This window comes from Aspergillus flavus, chromosome 5 (assembly GCF_009017415.1).
Source record: "Aspergillus flavus chromosome 5, complete sequence".
Classification (NCBI taxonomy): domain Eukaryota; kingdom Fungi; phylum Ascomycota; class Eurotiomycetes; order Eurotiales; family Aspergillaceae; genus Aspergillus; species Aspergillus flavus.
Genome location: NC_092408.1, coordinates 4,501,654 through 4,515,811, shown reverse-complemented (window position 1 = coordinate 4,515,811; position 14,158 = coordinate 4,501,654). Strand labels below are relative to the sequence as shown.

Genomic DNA, 14,158 nt, shown 5'->3' with positions numbered 1-14,158 from the left:
AGGCATTACCACAGGTTACTCTGGTGGTAAAAGTGAAGTTCCCAACATTCAATTTCCGTTATAGACAAAATCAACTAGTAGCACACATCCATGACGCAATAGCAAATGTAGCCCCCCCAATTACGTGCAGCTATTGAGGACCATTAGATTATAACTATTCAATTTAGGGGCTCCATAACAAGCTATTCTCAGGTACTTCCGGTAAACCATCCATTGTACCGAGCAAAGGCAACACTGCAGGCGTAGAGATCACCGGGGGAAGGCCTGAGAAAGCAGCATCCCAGCCCGAGGCATCGGCAGTACGTGTGTCTTCCCTTGCCATTGACAGTCGGCGAAACCGATCCTTGACGATTCGCCAGCGCCTGTCGGCCAGAAGAGTATCACTAGCAAACAATTGGTCGAGCTGAGCCGCCAGGTCCAGCAAGTGAACCAGTACCTGCGGCGTATTCGGCTCCAACCAAGGCTTGCGCTCTTGCAGCTGAATAGAAACCTTCTCAATCGCACTTCCACAGGCCGCGAGTCCAGTGACGTAGGAGCTAACGAGAGAGCGGTTGCTCCTACAAGCCATTGAAGGAGCCGTTGTCAGTGTCGTGAAGATTTTAAAGTGATCTACAAAGAATTGGATAATATTGGATAATTGTTGTACCTGAGACGTCGTGATGGGCATACTGCCCGTACACGGGAAGAGCAGGTGGATTAACAGCGTTTGGTAGGAAACCAGAATCCATGTATGGGAGACAGACTGCTCCATGTTAGCCTCAATTATACGCGCATTTCGAGCCAAAGCAACCCAAGCCTCGTCGTACTGGATGCTCGTTGTCTCTCGAGAGCGACGCAGGGTTCGCAGATGTTGATGTAATTGAGTCTGCCAGCAGGAATGTGCGGGTATCGGGTCGGGATTGATTGTGCGTAGATGCACAACAGCAGCGGTAATATGGCTGATAGTCCAGATTTCTGGAATCCAGGCTCCCTGATGTGTCAAGGTGGAGAGGTTATCTGCTGCACGATCCAGGCGAAGGATCCATGAATTATCTTTATCAATGGGTGGGTGGGTGTGCATCTGTGCGAGGACCGGCAGGTCGTCGTTGGCGATCTCTGAATGTGTGCAATACCACACTATGAGCGATAGGGTCACCCATCCGACTGCATGCAACATTTCCCACTCGACCTGGGCTAGACGGATGCCGTTTACCTGCCGCAAATCCCAGGCGACTAAGGTGGATGTCTCCTTGATCAATCGCGTTACGGCGCGATGGGCGTACATAGTATAGACCACCGCCTGTTCCACATTACCTTGACAGATCTCATGCCAGGCCAACAAGCTCAGTGCTTGCGCGGTCGGCAGGTCCGAGGCGTCGGTTGTGATCTCATGCAGATGCGATACAGCCCACTGGAGAAGGGCGTGGCATTCCTCCAAGGCTTTTACATCACCAAGTTCCCGCTGTGCACCTCCGAGGACGATCGCAAGGAGAAGGGGATTGCACGAGTTATCACGGACAGAACGGAGAAATAGTGTCTTGGACAGCCCCATGGACAAGGGGTGCGTAGCAAACCACACGTCAATGAGCTGAGTCGTTCGGTGGATGTCGTATCTGGACAGAGGAATCGGCTCGAAGGGATTGAGTCGCTGAGGGCAGGCGTCCCACTTATTCCCAGCAATGCGATTGTCGTCCGGGAAATACGGAAGGTGGTCTAGAATGCTCACTCGCCTCACGGGAATATCAATGAGGTCTTGGGTGAGGACCATGACGAGATCTCGATACCCTAGTATTGCGTTTGGAGGACTCATTGGTAGGGCTAGCGGTGGGAGTCCAAGCCGGCGTTCCTGAAGGTCTGCAGCCAGTTCGTTGAGCGCTTCAGCGACACTAGTACTTTCTGATGGGCGATAACCGAGCAAGGGGTCGGAATGGGACCTAACTGGGGCTGCTCGCCAGGGATGGTCGGTTTCCCTTTCCTTGCCAATCGTGGTGGCTTCGGGTCGGCCCTTGGGAGCCATGACCTGGTCGTAAACACATTCAAGCTGTCGATCCTTACACGCACTGCACTGGCTAGTACCCGAGCAACGTAGTTTGCGAGTGCGACAAAAACGGCAGCTACGGCGCCGTTCTTTCACAGTTGCACGATCCCCGGTTGGTGGCGCTGGGACTTCTCTGAGGTTGTGGGCCCAATCCGTCATGCTGAGAAGAGATGTCTTGACACACGTTTTGTCTTGGCCTCTCCTTCCTGGTGGTCTTGTCTTTATACATCTTCCTTGGCGGGCTCATTCTCCCGTTTGTAGTACAGATGAACGTTGTCGTGACGTTTACATGGCCTAGTGCAATGAAACCGTGGGAATTTGTGTGATTCTAGGGCTGATTATTCCAGCCAGCCAGGCACCACAGTCCTCTCCTTTCATTCATTGCGCTTACTTCAGCGCTGTCCTTGACGAAACCCTCCAGTTCCTAAGGTATTTGCATTCGTCGGGTGAAGACTAGATGTCAAATGTAACATTAGCCTTACCCGTCCGCGGGAGAAACGCTTATTTGTGCTCAATCCGGTGGTTCTTTCCCCTTATCGGACTGTGGAACATTCTACGGGTCTTATTGGAATTGAACATCCAGGACGTGACAGCTTCTGTTTGATCAGGGCTGCTTTCATGCTGCTGCCATCTCCATGTAGACTTTCGTCCTCGGGTCTGAACCTCTCTGTATGAAGGTCTCTAACAAGATATCATAGACGTAATGACTAGTACGCTGCACAGGGCAAGATACTCCAACTTTTGCGTCCAAGGGACGCTCCTCCGCGGACCTAACACCCTTCCCTTCTTTTAACCTTCAGCCAGCCACTCATATACCATCAGACTTGGTTTACCCGGACCAGCTTCCTTCAATCACATCCGGTCGAGCTAACGTCGATGCACTACAACCAAATTACCTTTGTCCAGGCTCTAGTGTTCGCGCACATGCATCAGCCTTATCTCTTACAGGCAAATTCCCTAGTCACATTGTTCACCTATGGCGGATAGTCTCATACATGCAACGCCGACGTCTCCGCTGATAATGGCGAGACATACTCGTACAGCCGAGCTAAGACACGCCAGCTGTCAAACTACATACCATGCTAGCAGTGTGCCCCCACTCACTACACCTTTAATCAATCTTTTACTATTGGGCATGACCTACTTCCCCGGGTCGTCATAACAAATGTCAATACCACCGTGCCGCCATCTGTGTACCACAGCACGACATATTGCCAGTCCGCGGAGACTGTTTCGTAAATGCTATAACCGTCCACACTACGCTATGAAGCGTGACCAGGAACAAGTGGTGGAGCTTGGCCTGGAGCAAGGTGCAAGCACTGCAATATTCCCCCTGGGTATTGGTTGCTAATGTAACGGCTTCGGGGTTGCATTTCTCCTGCGAAGCAGGTAATAAACATGAACTTCACTAATCCTCCGGTACGGCAGGTAGGCCCTCAACTGACTGCTCACAGATGGCTGTTTTCGTGACGGCTACATTACCTGATTAGGCTTCCGTCTCAGTAACAGCATCCTATGTAGATGGCTCGAATTTGTTTCCCTGAGCTACAGCTTGAATGATGACGTGTTCCATTTACGACCCTATAACTGTTCTACTTGACCATTCTGCAACCTCTGCGCTGTCCGATATAGAAGGTTGGCCATCGGTATACCTACTTGGGACGACAACTCTCGATCATATGGTTGCTTGTCTGTTCAAGGTCACCGCAGTGTCCAGTGCGCTTTCCTGGAGGAATCTTGTAATAGTATGCTTTCGGGTACAAGTATATATGAAGGATTTCGTTTCTAATATTCGCTAAGAAATCCTTTCCTATACTAAGTTAGCAGTTCTGAAACTGTCGCTGGTTTGATGGGGTCCATCATTTGGCATTACAGAGGTAGGGTGTGATTTTCAGTTCATTTGCTCCTAGCCTTAACATATGCAAGGGAGCAAGGGTTAGATTAACTGATAGCCACCGCCAACACAAAATTTGATTGACGACAAGCTTTCCATAATAACGTGAATGGCTTCACAGACACCAACATTGCACAATACTTCAAAGGCGGGCCGGGACGAGATGGTATAAGACATCCCTTGCCAGCATACCGTACTGATTTCACTAAGACTGGACATAAGATTCTTCGAGTTTTCGAGCAAATATTTTTGTGAAACGTCAGATCCACACTGCATATTAGGATTGGCTTGGCTTTCTTCCTTTGCATTCCAAGTTGATCGGTCTGCTACAAAAGCCAAAGGATGCCGAACAGAACCGGCACTGATCCTAGGGGACTGAACTTTTCTATATGGAGCTTCAATCCCTCTCCTAATTCGAAAAGCGACCCTCACTCAGGAACCTGTCATTGCTCACAGGCCAATGCCTAGACTAGTCTCATTCCTTGTCAAGTCAACGTTTGCCAGGCCAACACCTCCTGAAAGTCACGAAACATCTAGATCATAGACCTATAACATTGCAGGCTACTATTACAGATACATCAAATAAATTCAATATATTGTTTATCGGGGAAGCCTCAGTATCAATCTCGATACATCACAAACCCGGCTACCTCTCTATTTCTAAACTGTGGCGGAGCCTTTATTTTATTTTGATGAACTTGGGTTGATAAGGACGTCAGGAAAATGCGACAAACCTTGGCCCTTGATCTCGAAATGGATTGCGAGACTTCAAAGACCCCTTCCTCACAGGTGCAGAAGTTACTCGACGTATTGGCGACGACGCATTGCACCACACTTGTAACAGTGGTTGCCTCAGGCAACTATATTCCGCTGTAAGTAAGTTGTTGATAGACTACCGACTTATATATATTTATATTAGAATTATATAAAAAATTCTAATTTTCAAATTAATTTATTCTATTATATTAGATAAAAAAACCACTATGTAATTTTAAATAATCTTTAATCTTTTAATAAGATATTTTTAAAGTCTATTAATTAATCATAATCTATAGATCTATTATTTATAGATAATAATATATTAAAAAAGTATTTATAATTTAAATTATTTTAAAGTAATAATTTTAAAAACATGGTTGAAATTGTAGTTGTTGGCGTAAGTACTCTGGGATTCTTTCCATCGGGACGATGAAAGCATTCCTTGTTACGGGAATCGCGGGCAAATCTGGCAGCCGAGGACATACCTGTGGCCAATTCAAGTCTATTGAAAGACTCGCCAGCATTTTTTGGCCGAGACCCGATGAATATATGAGACTTGCCGTGAATCTCGATGAAAGCCTCCATATCAGGCCAGCTCAGGTTCTTGTGCGTTTGAACTTTCACAGGATTGTATAACAATGCCAGTTGCTGGACATCATACCACTGAGTGATGAGCTGTTGGCCTGCAGACTGCATTCGAATATTGAGGTGAAACAAAAACAAGCCACAAAGAATAGGATGCTGGGATAACAGTACATGCTTCTCGGGCGCACTATTCCCAGGCATCGAACGACGCCTCACCTCTGCGAAGGGATCCTTGATGATCCATGAACCCACGGTGAAGTGGATATCTTTGATTTCATCGTCACCCTCCTTCGGCCAGAATGGGGGCTGTGGGTGAGTCTTGGAAATCCTCAAGTAGTCTTCAATGATTTTTGAATGCGCAGTCCGGACATCCGGAGGTCGTCAAATACACTTAAAGTGTTGTAACGCATGGTATGATGAACATCAAGAAGAATGTGGGAGGCGAAGCAAAGCCATGGATCAACCTTTTTGGTTTTGCGAAACTCAATAAGACCCTTAGTAATCGAATCCGAGCTAGGCATGCGAATACCGAATGTACCAATCATGCAAAACTCCGGTAAGAGTTGAAGAAGGATCTTGTCTTCGTTGAATTTCTGACCCAGAGACATCCCCGCTCTGTTTGCCTTGGGGTCATAAATACCGAAATAGCCTTTCTTGAAGACCGGAAGATGGTTATCCTGCAAAACACGTGCGGACGATCCCAGGATGACCCATGTTGGCAAATAGCACCACTCGGCTACATCTGCCATGTGTTTGTTGTATGGCAGGCCGATCTCAGCGGAGGGGATCGGAAGGATACGCCGGATGACACAGGCAGCTTTGAACACGAGGTCCTGAATGTTGTCGTCGGGAGAGAGGGTGGAAGAAGCCCAGTCATCCACCACCTCCTGCGCCAGATCTCGCGCGAGTTGCAATGCGCTATCAGTCACGAGAGTAGCATTTACGAGATCGATCCTTTTGTCTCGATACTCCGACCAGGTATGGGAGATGAATGCCCGCATATTATGCAAATCCTGGAACAGGCAGAACGCCTTGAAGAACATATGGCCGAAATACGAAGCTGTTGCCTCATCCTCGTCATTCTCAACCAGCTCCACCTTTACGAGCTTCTGCGATCTAGGGGAGGCTCTCTGCTCCTGTTCAGGCTCTTGTGGTTCCTCAACGGTAAGTACGGCGAATTTGTTCAGGAACATGTCAAGGTCCGCATCGCCATCTTTGGTGGAAGAAGTTTGAGTAGGCTGCCTATCATCTGAATTGGAAGATCTGTTCGTTTTCCAATCCAGAGTCTCTCAAACTTTCTCCAGCGCAGCGATAAAGTGAGCGTGTCGTTTGTTATTTTCGGTGTCACCCTGCCCCAAAACCGAAGAAGTGACCTGTTTTCTCAACTTGATCGCTCGTTTGGCAATGGTAAGAACAGGCGCAGGCACCGTGAGAGCCGAATTGGCAACGACTTCCGCGAGCACTTGGAGCTATTTAATGGTTGTGATGTACTGGACTGAATCTGGAGAGGTATTGGCCACCTTGCTTTTGCTCTTGGTTTTGCTCTTGCCTTTATTTTTTTTTTTAATGGAGGGGAGGTGGAGGTCAGGCCGTCAGGTCGGTAGCCACACTTGCTGGCTGCCTCGAGTAGGCAGTTGCAAAGCTGTTGGTATCATTCTTGTAACGGGTATAACCGCTTTCCGAGTATTTGGGCAACATGATGGCGATTAAGTTGAGTGGAGAAATTAGCGCGGGAAACGTGACGGACTGACGCTGTTCCTGATTTGTTGGGATCACGGGATTCCATCACCTGCTTAGGTCAGCAGCCTCGAACATAACGTAATCGGTAAGCGAGCGACGTATGTAAGTGGGTGATGTACCACACGCTATATAAAAATTTAAAATGATTAAAATACTATGAATTCTAATTTCTATATAAAAATAAATAGTTCTATAGATTTGGATAATGTATAATTTTATAGTTTTATATACTATAGCTAGAATATTTAGATAGAGTGTGTCTAGAAGTTAATTTAGTAGATAGAGATCTATCTATCTATATAGCTTTATTTGTCTAATTTCGGCGCTTAATAAGGATTTAGATTTTAGATATTAATATATCTTTTTTAAAAATAATCTATTTAATAGAGCGCTTTTATTTTTTAAGCTATTTTTTATATATAGTTTAATATTACTCTAAATAATATTTTAATATTATTATATTATTTATAGCTTGTTTGGTATTTTTAATTAATTAATTTAAATTGGTTTTAATAGGTGAATTAGGACTGCGAGATCGATTTTTAAGTAGCTTTTTAAATATAGATTTTAACTTTTTTAATTATTTAATTATATAAGATGTTTTAGACGCTGAGCTGCTTTAATTACTAGATTTATTATCTAAAGATATAGGGATTTTAAGTTGAACTATTAGCTAAGAAAGAATATATTTAAAATTTAGAGAAATTAGATTAATAATTTTAAAAATACTATAGATATTATTATTAATAAAAATCTTTATATAAATCTAAAAATATATTTTTAAAAAATTAAATTTATTAATATAATTAAATCAAGATATTAAATAACTATTATAGCTATTTAAAATAAATAAATAATATTTTTCTATAGATTAACTAATAGTATAAAATATAAAATAATTTTATAGCTAATATAGACTAATCTTATTATTTATTTAGCTATTAAAACTAATTTTAATTTTTTAATTAAAAAAAATCTTATTATTTTTATACTAGATCTCTATATATATTTTATTTTTAAAAATAATATAGAAAGATAGAGTTTATCTATTAGAATTAATATATTCTATAGTAATAATCTATTTCCAATTCTCTAACTATAATAAAAATAGTTTTTTTAATATATTAGATCTAGTAATAATTTTAGCTATAGCTATTAGATTTATTATAAATCCTATTTTATTAAAATTATAGATATTACTTAAAACTATACTATATTTTTAAATAGTTTTATTTATTTATTTAAACTAAGTATCTAGAATCTTAGGATTCTCTATTTTAATATATTAATAGTTGTAGTAATATATAAAGTAAGATTTAAAACTAGATATATAATTAGTAAAGTTATATATCTATTTTTTTTTTTATAGTAGTAAAGGGAGAAGTAGTATTACGCTTTAAAAGTAGGATATTGGCTATTTTTTGTATATGTATAGGCTGGGGAGGTATTCTATATTTATTTAGTAATAGAATCTATTGTTTAAGCGATTTCTTTTTACTAGTAGTTAATTTATAACTATTGGCGCGTAGATTATTTTTAAAAGAAGCTCTTTTTAGGTGTCTGTGTAGTATAGATTTAGGTATATTAAAAATCTTAGCTATTTTTTTAAGGCTATTAAATTTATAATTTTTTATAGCTGATATAGTAAGTAGGACTCTGCCTTCCTACTTAATATATAATTTTAATAATTTAGATATTTTTGGTGGTATAGTTGATGTTTAAACTCTCTAAGAAAATAAGGCGTGTTGAAAACGCGTGTGGTGCGTCACCCGTTTACATGCGTCGCTCGCTTACCGATTATGTTAACTATCTTTTAAGTATACTTGGATGGCGCTCTTGCAGTATTTGAATGATGGTTACATGAGGCTGAACTAGTCTTTTCTCAGGGACCGATCTCGATTCGTTGGTATCTCACGTCTATGAGTCTATAGAGCTCGTTTTCAGACTCCTGACGTTCTCTACCCTTCGCCATCGGTTGAATATATATATTGCAGTCTCGCGATGAATAGATGATCTTGGCTGCTCTCGTTAGCGCCTGGCTACTACATCGAAAATTCACCTTTACTAGTTACATCACTGGAAGCAAAAGTGGCAAATAAACAGATAACCTACAGCAGCAGAAGAACAGGGATGACTTTTATTGTCCAGGAAATCATTGAGACAGATCAAGATCGGAGGGATGCCAGAACATCACCCACGGACACCTCTGCATGCTCTATTACCTTTGCCAACATCTTCTCAATCACTCGAGTCTCATTTTGTACGTCTTCCTTTCATACATACGATTGTCGAAGGAAAACTTGAGCTTATACTCATTCATATCCGCTGTTTTCACAACCTCAAATACTAGCGCATATGGCTGTGGTATGGTCACCTGCGACTTGGCCATAACGATCCACTTCTGATACTGCTTCTCTGTCGCGATGACTGGCTCGAACGGCTGGAAGAGGAAGAGGGTCTTATTGGAGAATCCTTCACGCGTAGTTTCACAGGCTTTGTGAATTTCGTCCATACCCACTGTGCTATTCTCGGTGTACTGCCAGAATTTATCTTGGGTCTGATGAAGGAATTCTGATACAGGAATTAAAGCATTAACTGTTGAGCGCATGGGAAGGAAGTTTGTATAGATACTGTTGATAGTTTGCAGGCCAACAAGATCAACGTTGCGATCTGTGTAGAGGTAATCGAAGGCTACGTCGCGTTGGTTGCTACGCAGTGCCAGCCAGAGCTGGAAGATTGACTGGAAGATGATGGACACAGTGGCACCGGTGGACTTGGCGAATGCATCAAATTCAAGGTTGATGGTGTGTACATAGACGGAGTTGATGCGTGGCTCCTTGATACTGGCGCTGGGAAATCCGAAGGTAATGGGGCGTTTCGCGGATTGCTTCCAGAACGACAGTGTGCGGGATTTGTCCATCTGCCAAATGTGGAATGCAAAGACTTTGAATAAAGTAAAGCGTTCCAATGCAGAATTACGCTGATAAGCCTCAAAGTGCTCACCAAAGATGCGGAGAAGCGTTCCGTCGTATAGGCCACGGTCAAGCTTGGTGACAATTTCTGTCTTCCCTGTCGAGAGATGGAGAATGGCATAGCGAATAAAGGGCTGACCAAATACAAAGCGGTGTTGGTCAAGAGACTTAATGATTTGGTTTCTCTGCTCATTGTTGTTGACATTGTCATAGATCTCCACCATGGGGGTTCCGTCGCGGAGAACAACACCATACCACCTTCCATGACAGTTTGTAAAGGTCGTGCGCAGAATGTCATTGGTCGTTGTCAGCTGTCAAACTAGGTCAATCCACCGTTTGGGTTCAAAGTCGGGCCCGACTTTTTTATCTGTCATCAGACTCCATAACGCCTCAGGATGTGCTCCTTGGGTCAGGAACTCGGCTTGTCCTGAAGGGCAAGGATAGATATACTCATACTCAGTCGGTTGTAGACTAGTGGCAGATATAGCAGCGTCAACCTCCGGCGGAGAAACGAATGTCTCCTGCTTAATTTGCTGTGTATTATCCGACTCGCGCTTCAGCTGGCCGGCCATTGCCCCAAGAACGGGGTATTTGAGGACATCTCGCACAGAGATCTTAAGGTGTTTGCACCTGAGGTAACTGACGAGATTAATTGCGGCAATGGAATCGCCGCCGAGGCTGAGGAAGTCGGCTTCCAAACCAAATTTGTCATCGGACAGCTGCAGGGTGTCGATCCATGCTTGTTGTAGAACCCTTTGCGTCTGAGATACTACAGGGATAACTGCATGATTTGATTGCGAATGAGTGGTTAGATTCGGTGGTGTTAAAAGGCTGGTTCGAGCTCCCATATGAATGCAATTCCTCGTCCTTCAGTCGCTCGTGAAGATCTCCTTGTTCTCTACGAGCTGCACATATAGTGAGAAATAAAGAGTGTCATGTCGAGCGGATAAGGTCAACGGAGAAAGAAGTTACACTACTTACAGTCAACTGGGAAAAAGGAAAGGCTGCTAGGGCCTGGATAACCATGATCAGTTCATCAACATTTGAATATCGTATCAACCAGGTTGCATTAGACAATGTCGTAGACTTGGCTCCTGGGGAGAGCATGGGGAAGCTCGACGTATCGGAGACCGAACTACCACCGCTATTTAGAGAACAACAACGTTGAACTCTGGGCTGTACATTTTTTACTTCTATCATACATGACCACCTTTCTGCCATAGATGGTGAGACATTTGTTGCTGGCATTCGTCCGGGTGCCTTCAAACGCGCTCGATACGCGGCAATGCCTATGTAAGGCTCGGCGTAATTGACATGAGTATATAGTTGTTGCTATAATTAAAGAAGTGCTTTAATACAAGTCACAGATAATAAAGCGATGTTGTCACACCTCGTAATCGCATGCCCTTAGTCTTAAATATATATATATATCAAATAAATAAGTAAATAAATAAATAAAAGAATAAAATAACCAAGAAACGAAAAGAAAGTGAATCCCAAAAATGACTCCACGCCACAACCATCAAGGACTGAATGTCATCCTTGCGCGTAATTCAGTGACTGTTTTATGCTGCTAGGCTGGTCTTTTCTCAAGAGTAATCCGAAACCGTTACTATCTCATTTATCTGAGCGTAGAGGGCCTATGTGTCGGCCTTTGTCGTTGTGTACGCTTAGCATTTGGTTGCTTATATATATCATGGATCCAGACAGGCATGGAATTTGTGTACCGATTATGGTAATCAAGTTGGAGTACCACTGCACTATCCAAGGACCACGATCATATACTATAGGAAGAATATCATTAGTAGGATATCCGGATCACTTCCCCCATTTGCTCAAGTGCTGAACTGATCGGGTAAGTTACCCTGGGTGCAAGTAGTAGAAATTTGCGTCGGGCTGAGGCGCACCGACAGACGGTTAAATAGCCGACTCTCCACCAGGCTGCCCGAATGGGTTTCCGGGGCGCCGATCTCGGGAACAAGACTCGGGACGAGGCAAAGGATCCCCACCAGCAAGACGGCAAAACGGCGTGGAAAAAGCAACTGATAATCCGAAGCTAAGCCTTCTTGGCGTAGCATTGAACATTCACCAGAGACTAAAAAGTACCCCGTGGGACTGAATCGCCCTTTCTCGGGGAGTTTCCGACCCTGGAACCACCCCCCCGCCTTACTCGGCATCTGAATCTTTGACCTCAATAGCCGCCTATTCGGTATGTACTGGGGACTATGGGGACTGAAGCTCCCCCAGATTTTCGAAATCGTGCAAAACGTGACTGTTGGTATCGCGTAGACTCCCATAAGCAGCGAAACACGAAAGGGTTCTGGTCAAGCATCTAACCTAGTACGGATATCTAGACGGGAGTAGGCTACTATGACATCGTTGAAAAGTCGAAGTGGAGTGTGAAAATTACTAGCCTCCACTTCATATATCGAGGGTATTCGCTTAACCCGTGAGGACTGGGGATATGATGTAACGTAGTCAAATCCCACACATGGAGGTGCCTTCCGGGGAAAATATTTCACGCGCTGCGAAGCTATATAGAGGGCATCCTTTCCATCAAGATTGCGTATATCATTTTGCCCACGAAGGTTCCACGCACAGCCGTCGAAGTCCACCATGAATCTGTGGCTTCTTACCCTCTGGGTCACTTTGGTGACAGCCTGGGTCGACAACCAAGGCACAACATGTACTTTGTACCCCGAATCTCTTACTCATCAGGGGCAGGAGGTTGATGACTCCCCGTCGATTCAACAAGCCTTTGACATGTGTGGCACCAACGGGACGGTCATTTTCTCCGAGAATGTCTTCCACGTAAACACCGTTCTCAACACAACCAATTTGCTGAATTGTGATGTTCATCTCCGGGGCGAGCTACGCTTCTCGGCCAACGTTCCATACTGGCGAACCCATGCCATCAGTGTTGTTCTGCAGGATCAAGTCACTGCCTGGCTGTTTGGTGGTCACAATGTGAGCTTCTATGGTGAGGGTGGCTTTTACAACGGAAATGGCCAAGCGTGGTACAATGCGAACCGGAATGAATCGAATCAGGCCGGACGACCGATGAGTTTCACGGTCTACAACTCGACCGACCTTCGTGTCGATGGACTGAGGGTGATCCAACCGCAGTTCTGGGCAACCTTTGTGTGGGCCAGCAAGAATGTCTCCTTTACCAACTTGTTTGTGAATGCGACCAGCGACAGCGAATGGGGCACCATGAACACCGATGGGTTCGATTCGTGGCAGAGCGACAACTTGCTGGTGGAAAATGCCACCATTATCATGGGCGACGACTGTATCGCCGCCAAGGGAAACACGACGAACCTCCTCGCCAAGAACATCTATTGCGAGGGCGGCACCGGCGTCACGATTGGGTCGATCGGTCAATACCCCGAGATGCCCGACTACAATCTCAATATTACCTTTGAGAATGTGACCATCAAAGATGCCATGGATGGTGCCTACATCAAGACCTGGCAAGGCACCCGCATCTTCACTCCCAGCAACGGCGACTGGGGTGGCGGTGGAACTGGTCTGGTCAAGAATGTTACTTTCCGCGACTTTGTGATGGACAATGTGGGACTTCCGATTCAGGTCGCCCAGTGCGTGTACTCAGCGGGTTCCAACAAGAGCTGCAATACCTCGACGTTGCAGATCGAAGACGTGAAGTGGGAAAACATCCGTGGCACATCCCGTTTCAACATCGCCTCGTCTATCTACTGTTCGGATGAGGTCCCCTGCCCCAACATGAGCTTTGAGAATGTGAACATCACTAGTCTGAATGCCACCCGTGGCCAGGCGTACTACGATACGGATATCCAGTACGAACTCTTCCAGTGCACAAACGTCGTGGGTCAGAACTCCTCCGGCATTCCTTGCAACCAAGCCGCTCCCAGCAACTTCAGTCAGTGGATCTATGGAAATGTTGATAGTTCGGGCCTGGCAACCGCGCTTTCAGATCATCTCGGAAACTAATGCATGTGAATATCATTTATAACCTGTACTTTATATCGCGAGATATTTGTGTTGATAGACCGGGGATTAGATCTAGTGATGACGAATGAACAAGAATGAATCTGGCAGTCAAAAAACACTGAAGGAAAAGTTGAAATCTATATTTGAGGGCATCAGGCAGTAGTGATGCACTAACCAATTTTAGAAGGGGGAGGCTTACACCTCAGGCTGCTCTATACA

The 14,158-nt window shown here is 44.5% G+C and overlaps 6 protein-coding genes across 6 annotated transcripts; 2 read left to right on the top strand and 4 right to left on the bottom strand.

The window, feature by feature from the left end:
- Nucleotides 1–40: 40 nt before the first annotated feature.
- On the bottom strand, nt 41–2,176 carry F9C07_2094973 (uncharacterized protein; the record flags this gene model as incomplete). The annotated part of the gene is made up of 1 exon (XM_041286670.2): nt 41–2,176. The coding sequence occupies one exon, from the start codon at nt 2,174–2,176 to the stop codon at nt 164–166; it is 2,013 nt and encodes a 670-aa protein (XP_041148485.1). The 3' UTR covers nt 41–163.
- Nucleotides 2,177–4,992: 2,816 nt separating this feature from the next.
- F9C07_2166678 (uncharacterized protein) lies at nt 4,993–7,007 on the bottom strand. Its single transcript, XM_071509329.1, has one exon. The coding sequence runs from the start codon at nt 6,446–6,448 to the stop codon at nt 5,585–5,587; it is 864 nt and encodes a 287-aa protein (XP_071364720.1). The 5' UTR covers nt 6,449–7,007; the 3' UTR covers nt 4,993–5,584.
- F9C07_1723760 (uncharacterized protein) lies at nt 6,554–7,007 on the top strand. The gene has a single exon (XM_071508344.1). The coding sequence runs from the start codon at nt 6,660–6,662 to the stop codon at nt 6,963–6,965; it is 306 nt and encodes a 101-aa protein (XP_071364719.1). The 5' UTR covers nt 6,554–6,659; the 3' UTR covers nt 6,966–7,007.
- A 2,165-nt stretch (nt 7,008–9,172) lies between these two features.
- F9C07_2285623 (NRPS-like enzyme) lies at nt 9,173–10,993 on the bottom strand. Its single transcript, XM_071510769.1, has 2 exons — nt 10,949–10,993; nt 9,173–10,728 (listed from the first exon to the last, which is right to left on the bottom strand). Exon 2 carries the CDS (start codon nt 10,189–10,191, stop codon nt 9,238–9,240), a length of 954 nt encoding a protein of 317 aa, XP_071364718.1. The 5' UTR covers nt 10,192–10,728; nt 10,949–10,993; the 3' UTR covers nt 9,173–9,237.
- F9C07_9354 (putative NRPS-like enzyme) lies at nt 10,282–10,993 on the bottom strand (the record flags this gene model as incomplete). Its single annotated transcript, XM_071511895.1, has 2 exons — nt 10,282–10,728; nt 10,949–10,993. 2 exons carry the CDS (start codon nt 10,991–10,993, stop codon nt 10,282–10,284), a joined length of 492 nt encoding a protein of 163 aa, XP_071364717.1.
- Nucleotides 10,994–12,583: 1,590 nt separating this feature from the next.
- Nucleotides 12,584–13,939, top strand: F9C07_9353 (putative exopolygalacturonase precursor; the record flags this gene model as incomplete). The annotated part of the gene is made up of 1 exon (XM_041286660.1): nt 12,584–13,939. One exon carries the CDS (start codon nt 12,584–12,586, stop codon nt 13,937–13,939), a length of 1,356 nt encoding a protein of 451 aa, XP_041148483.1.
- Nucleotides 13,940–14,158: the final 219 nt, after the last annotated feature.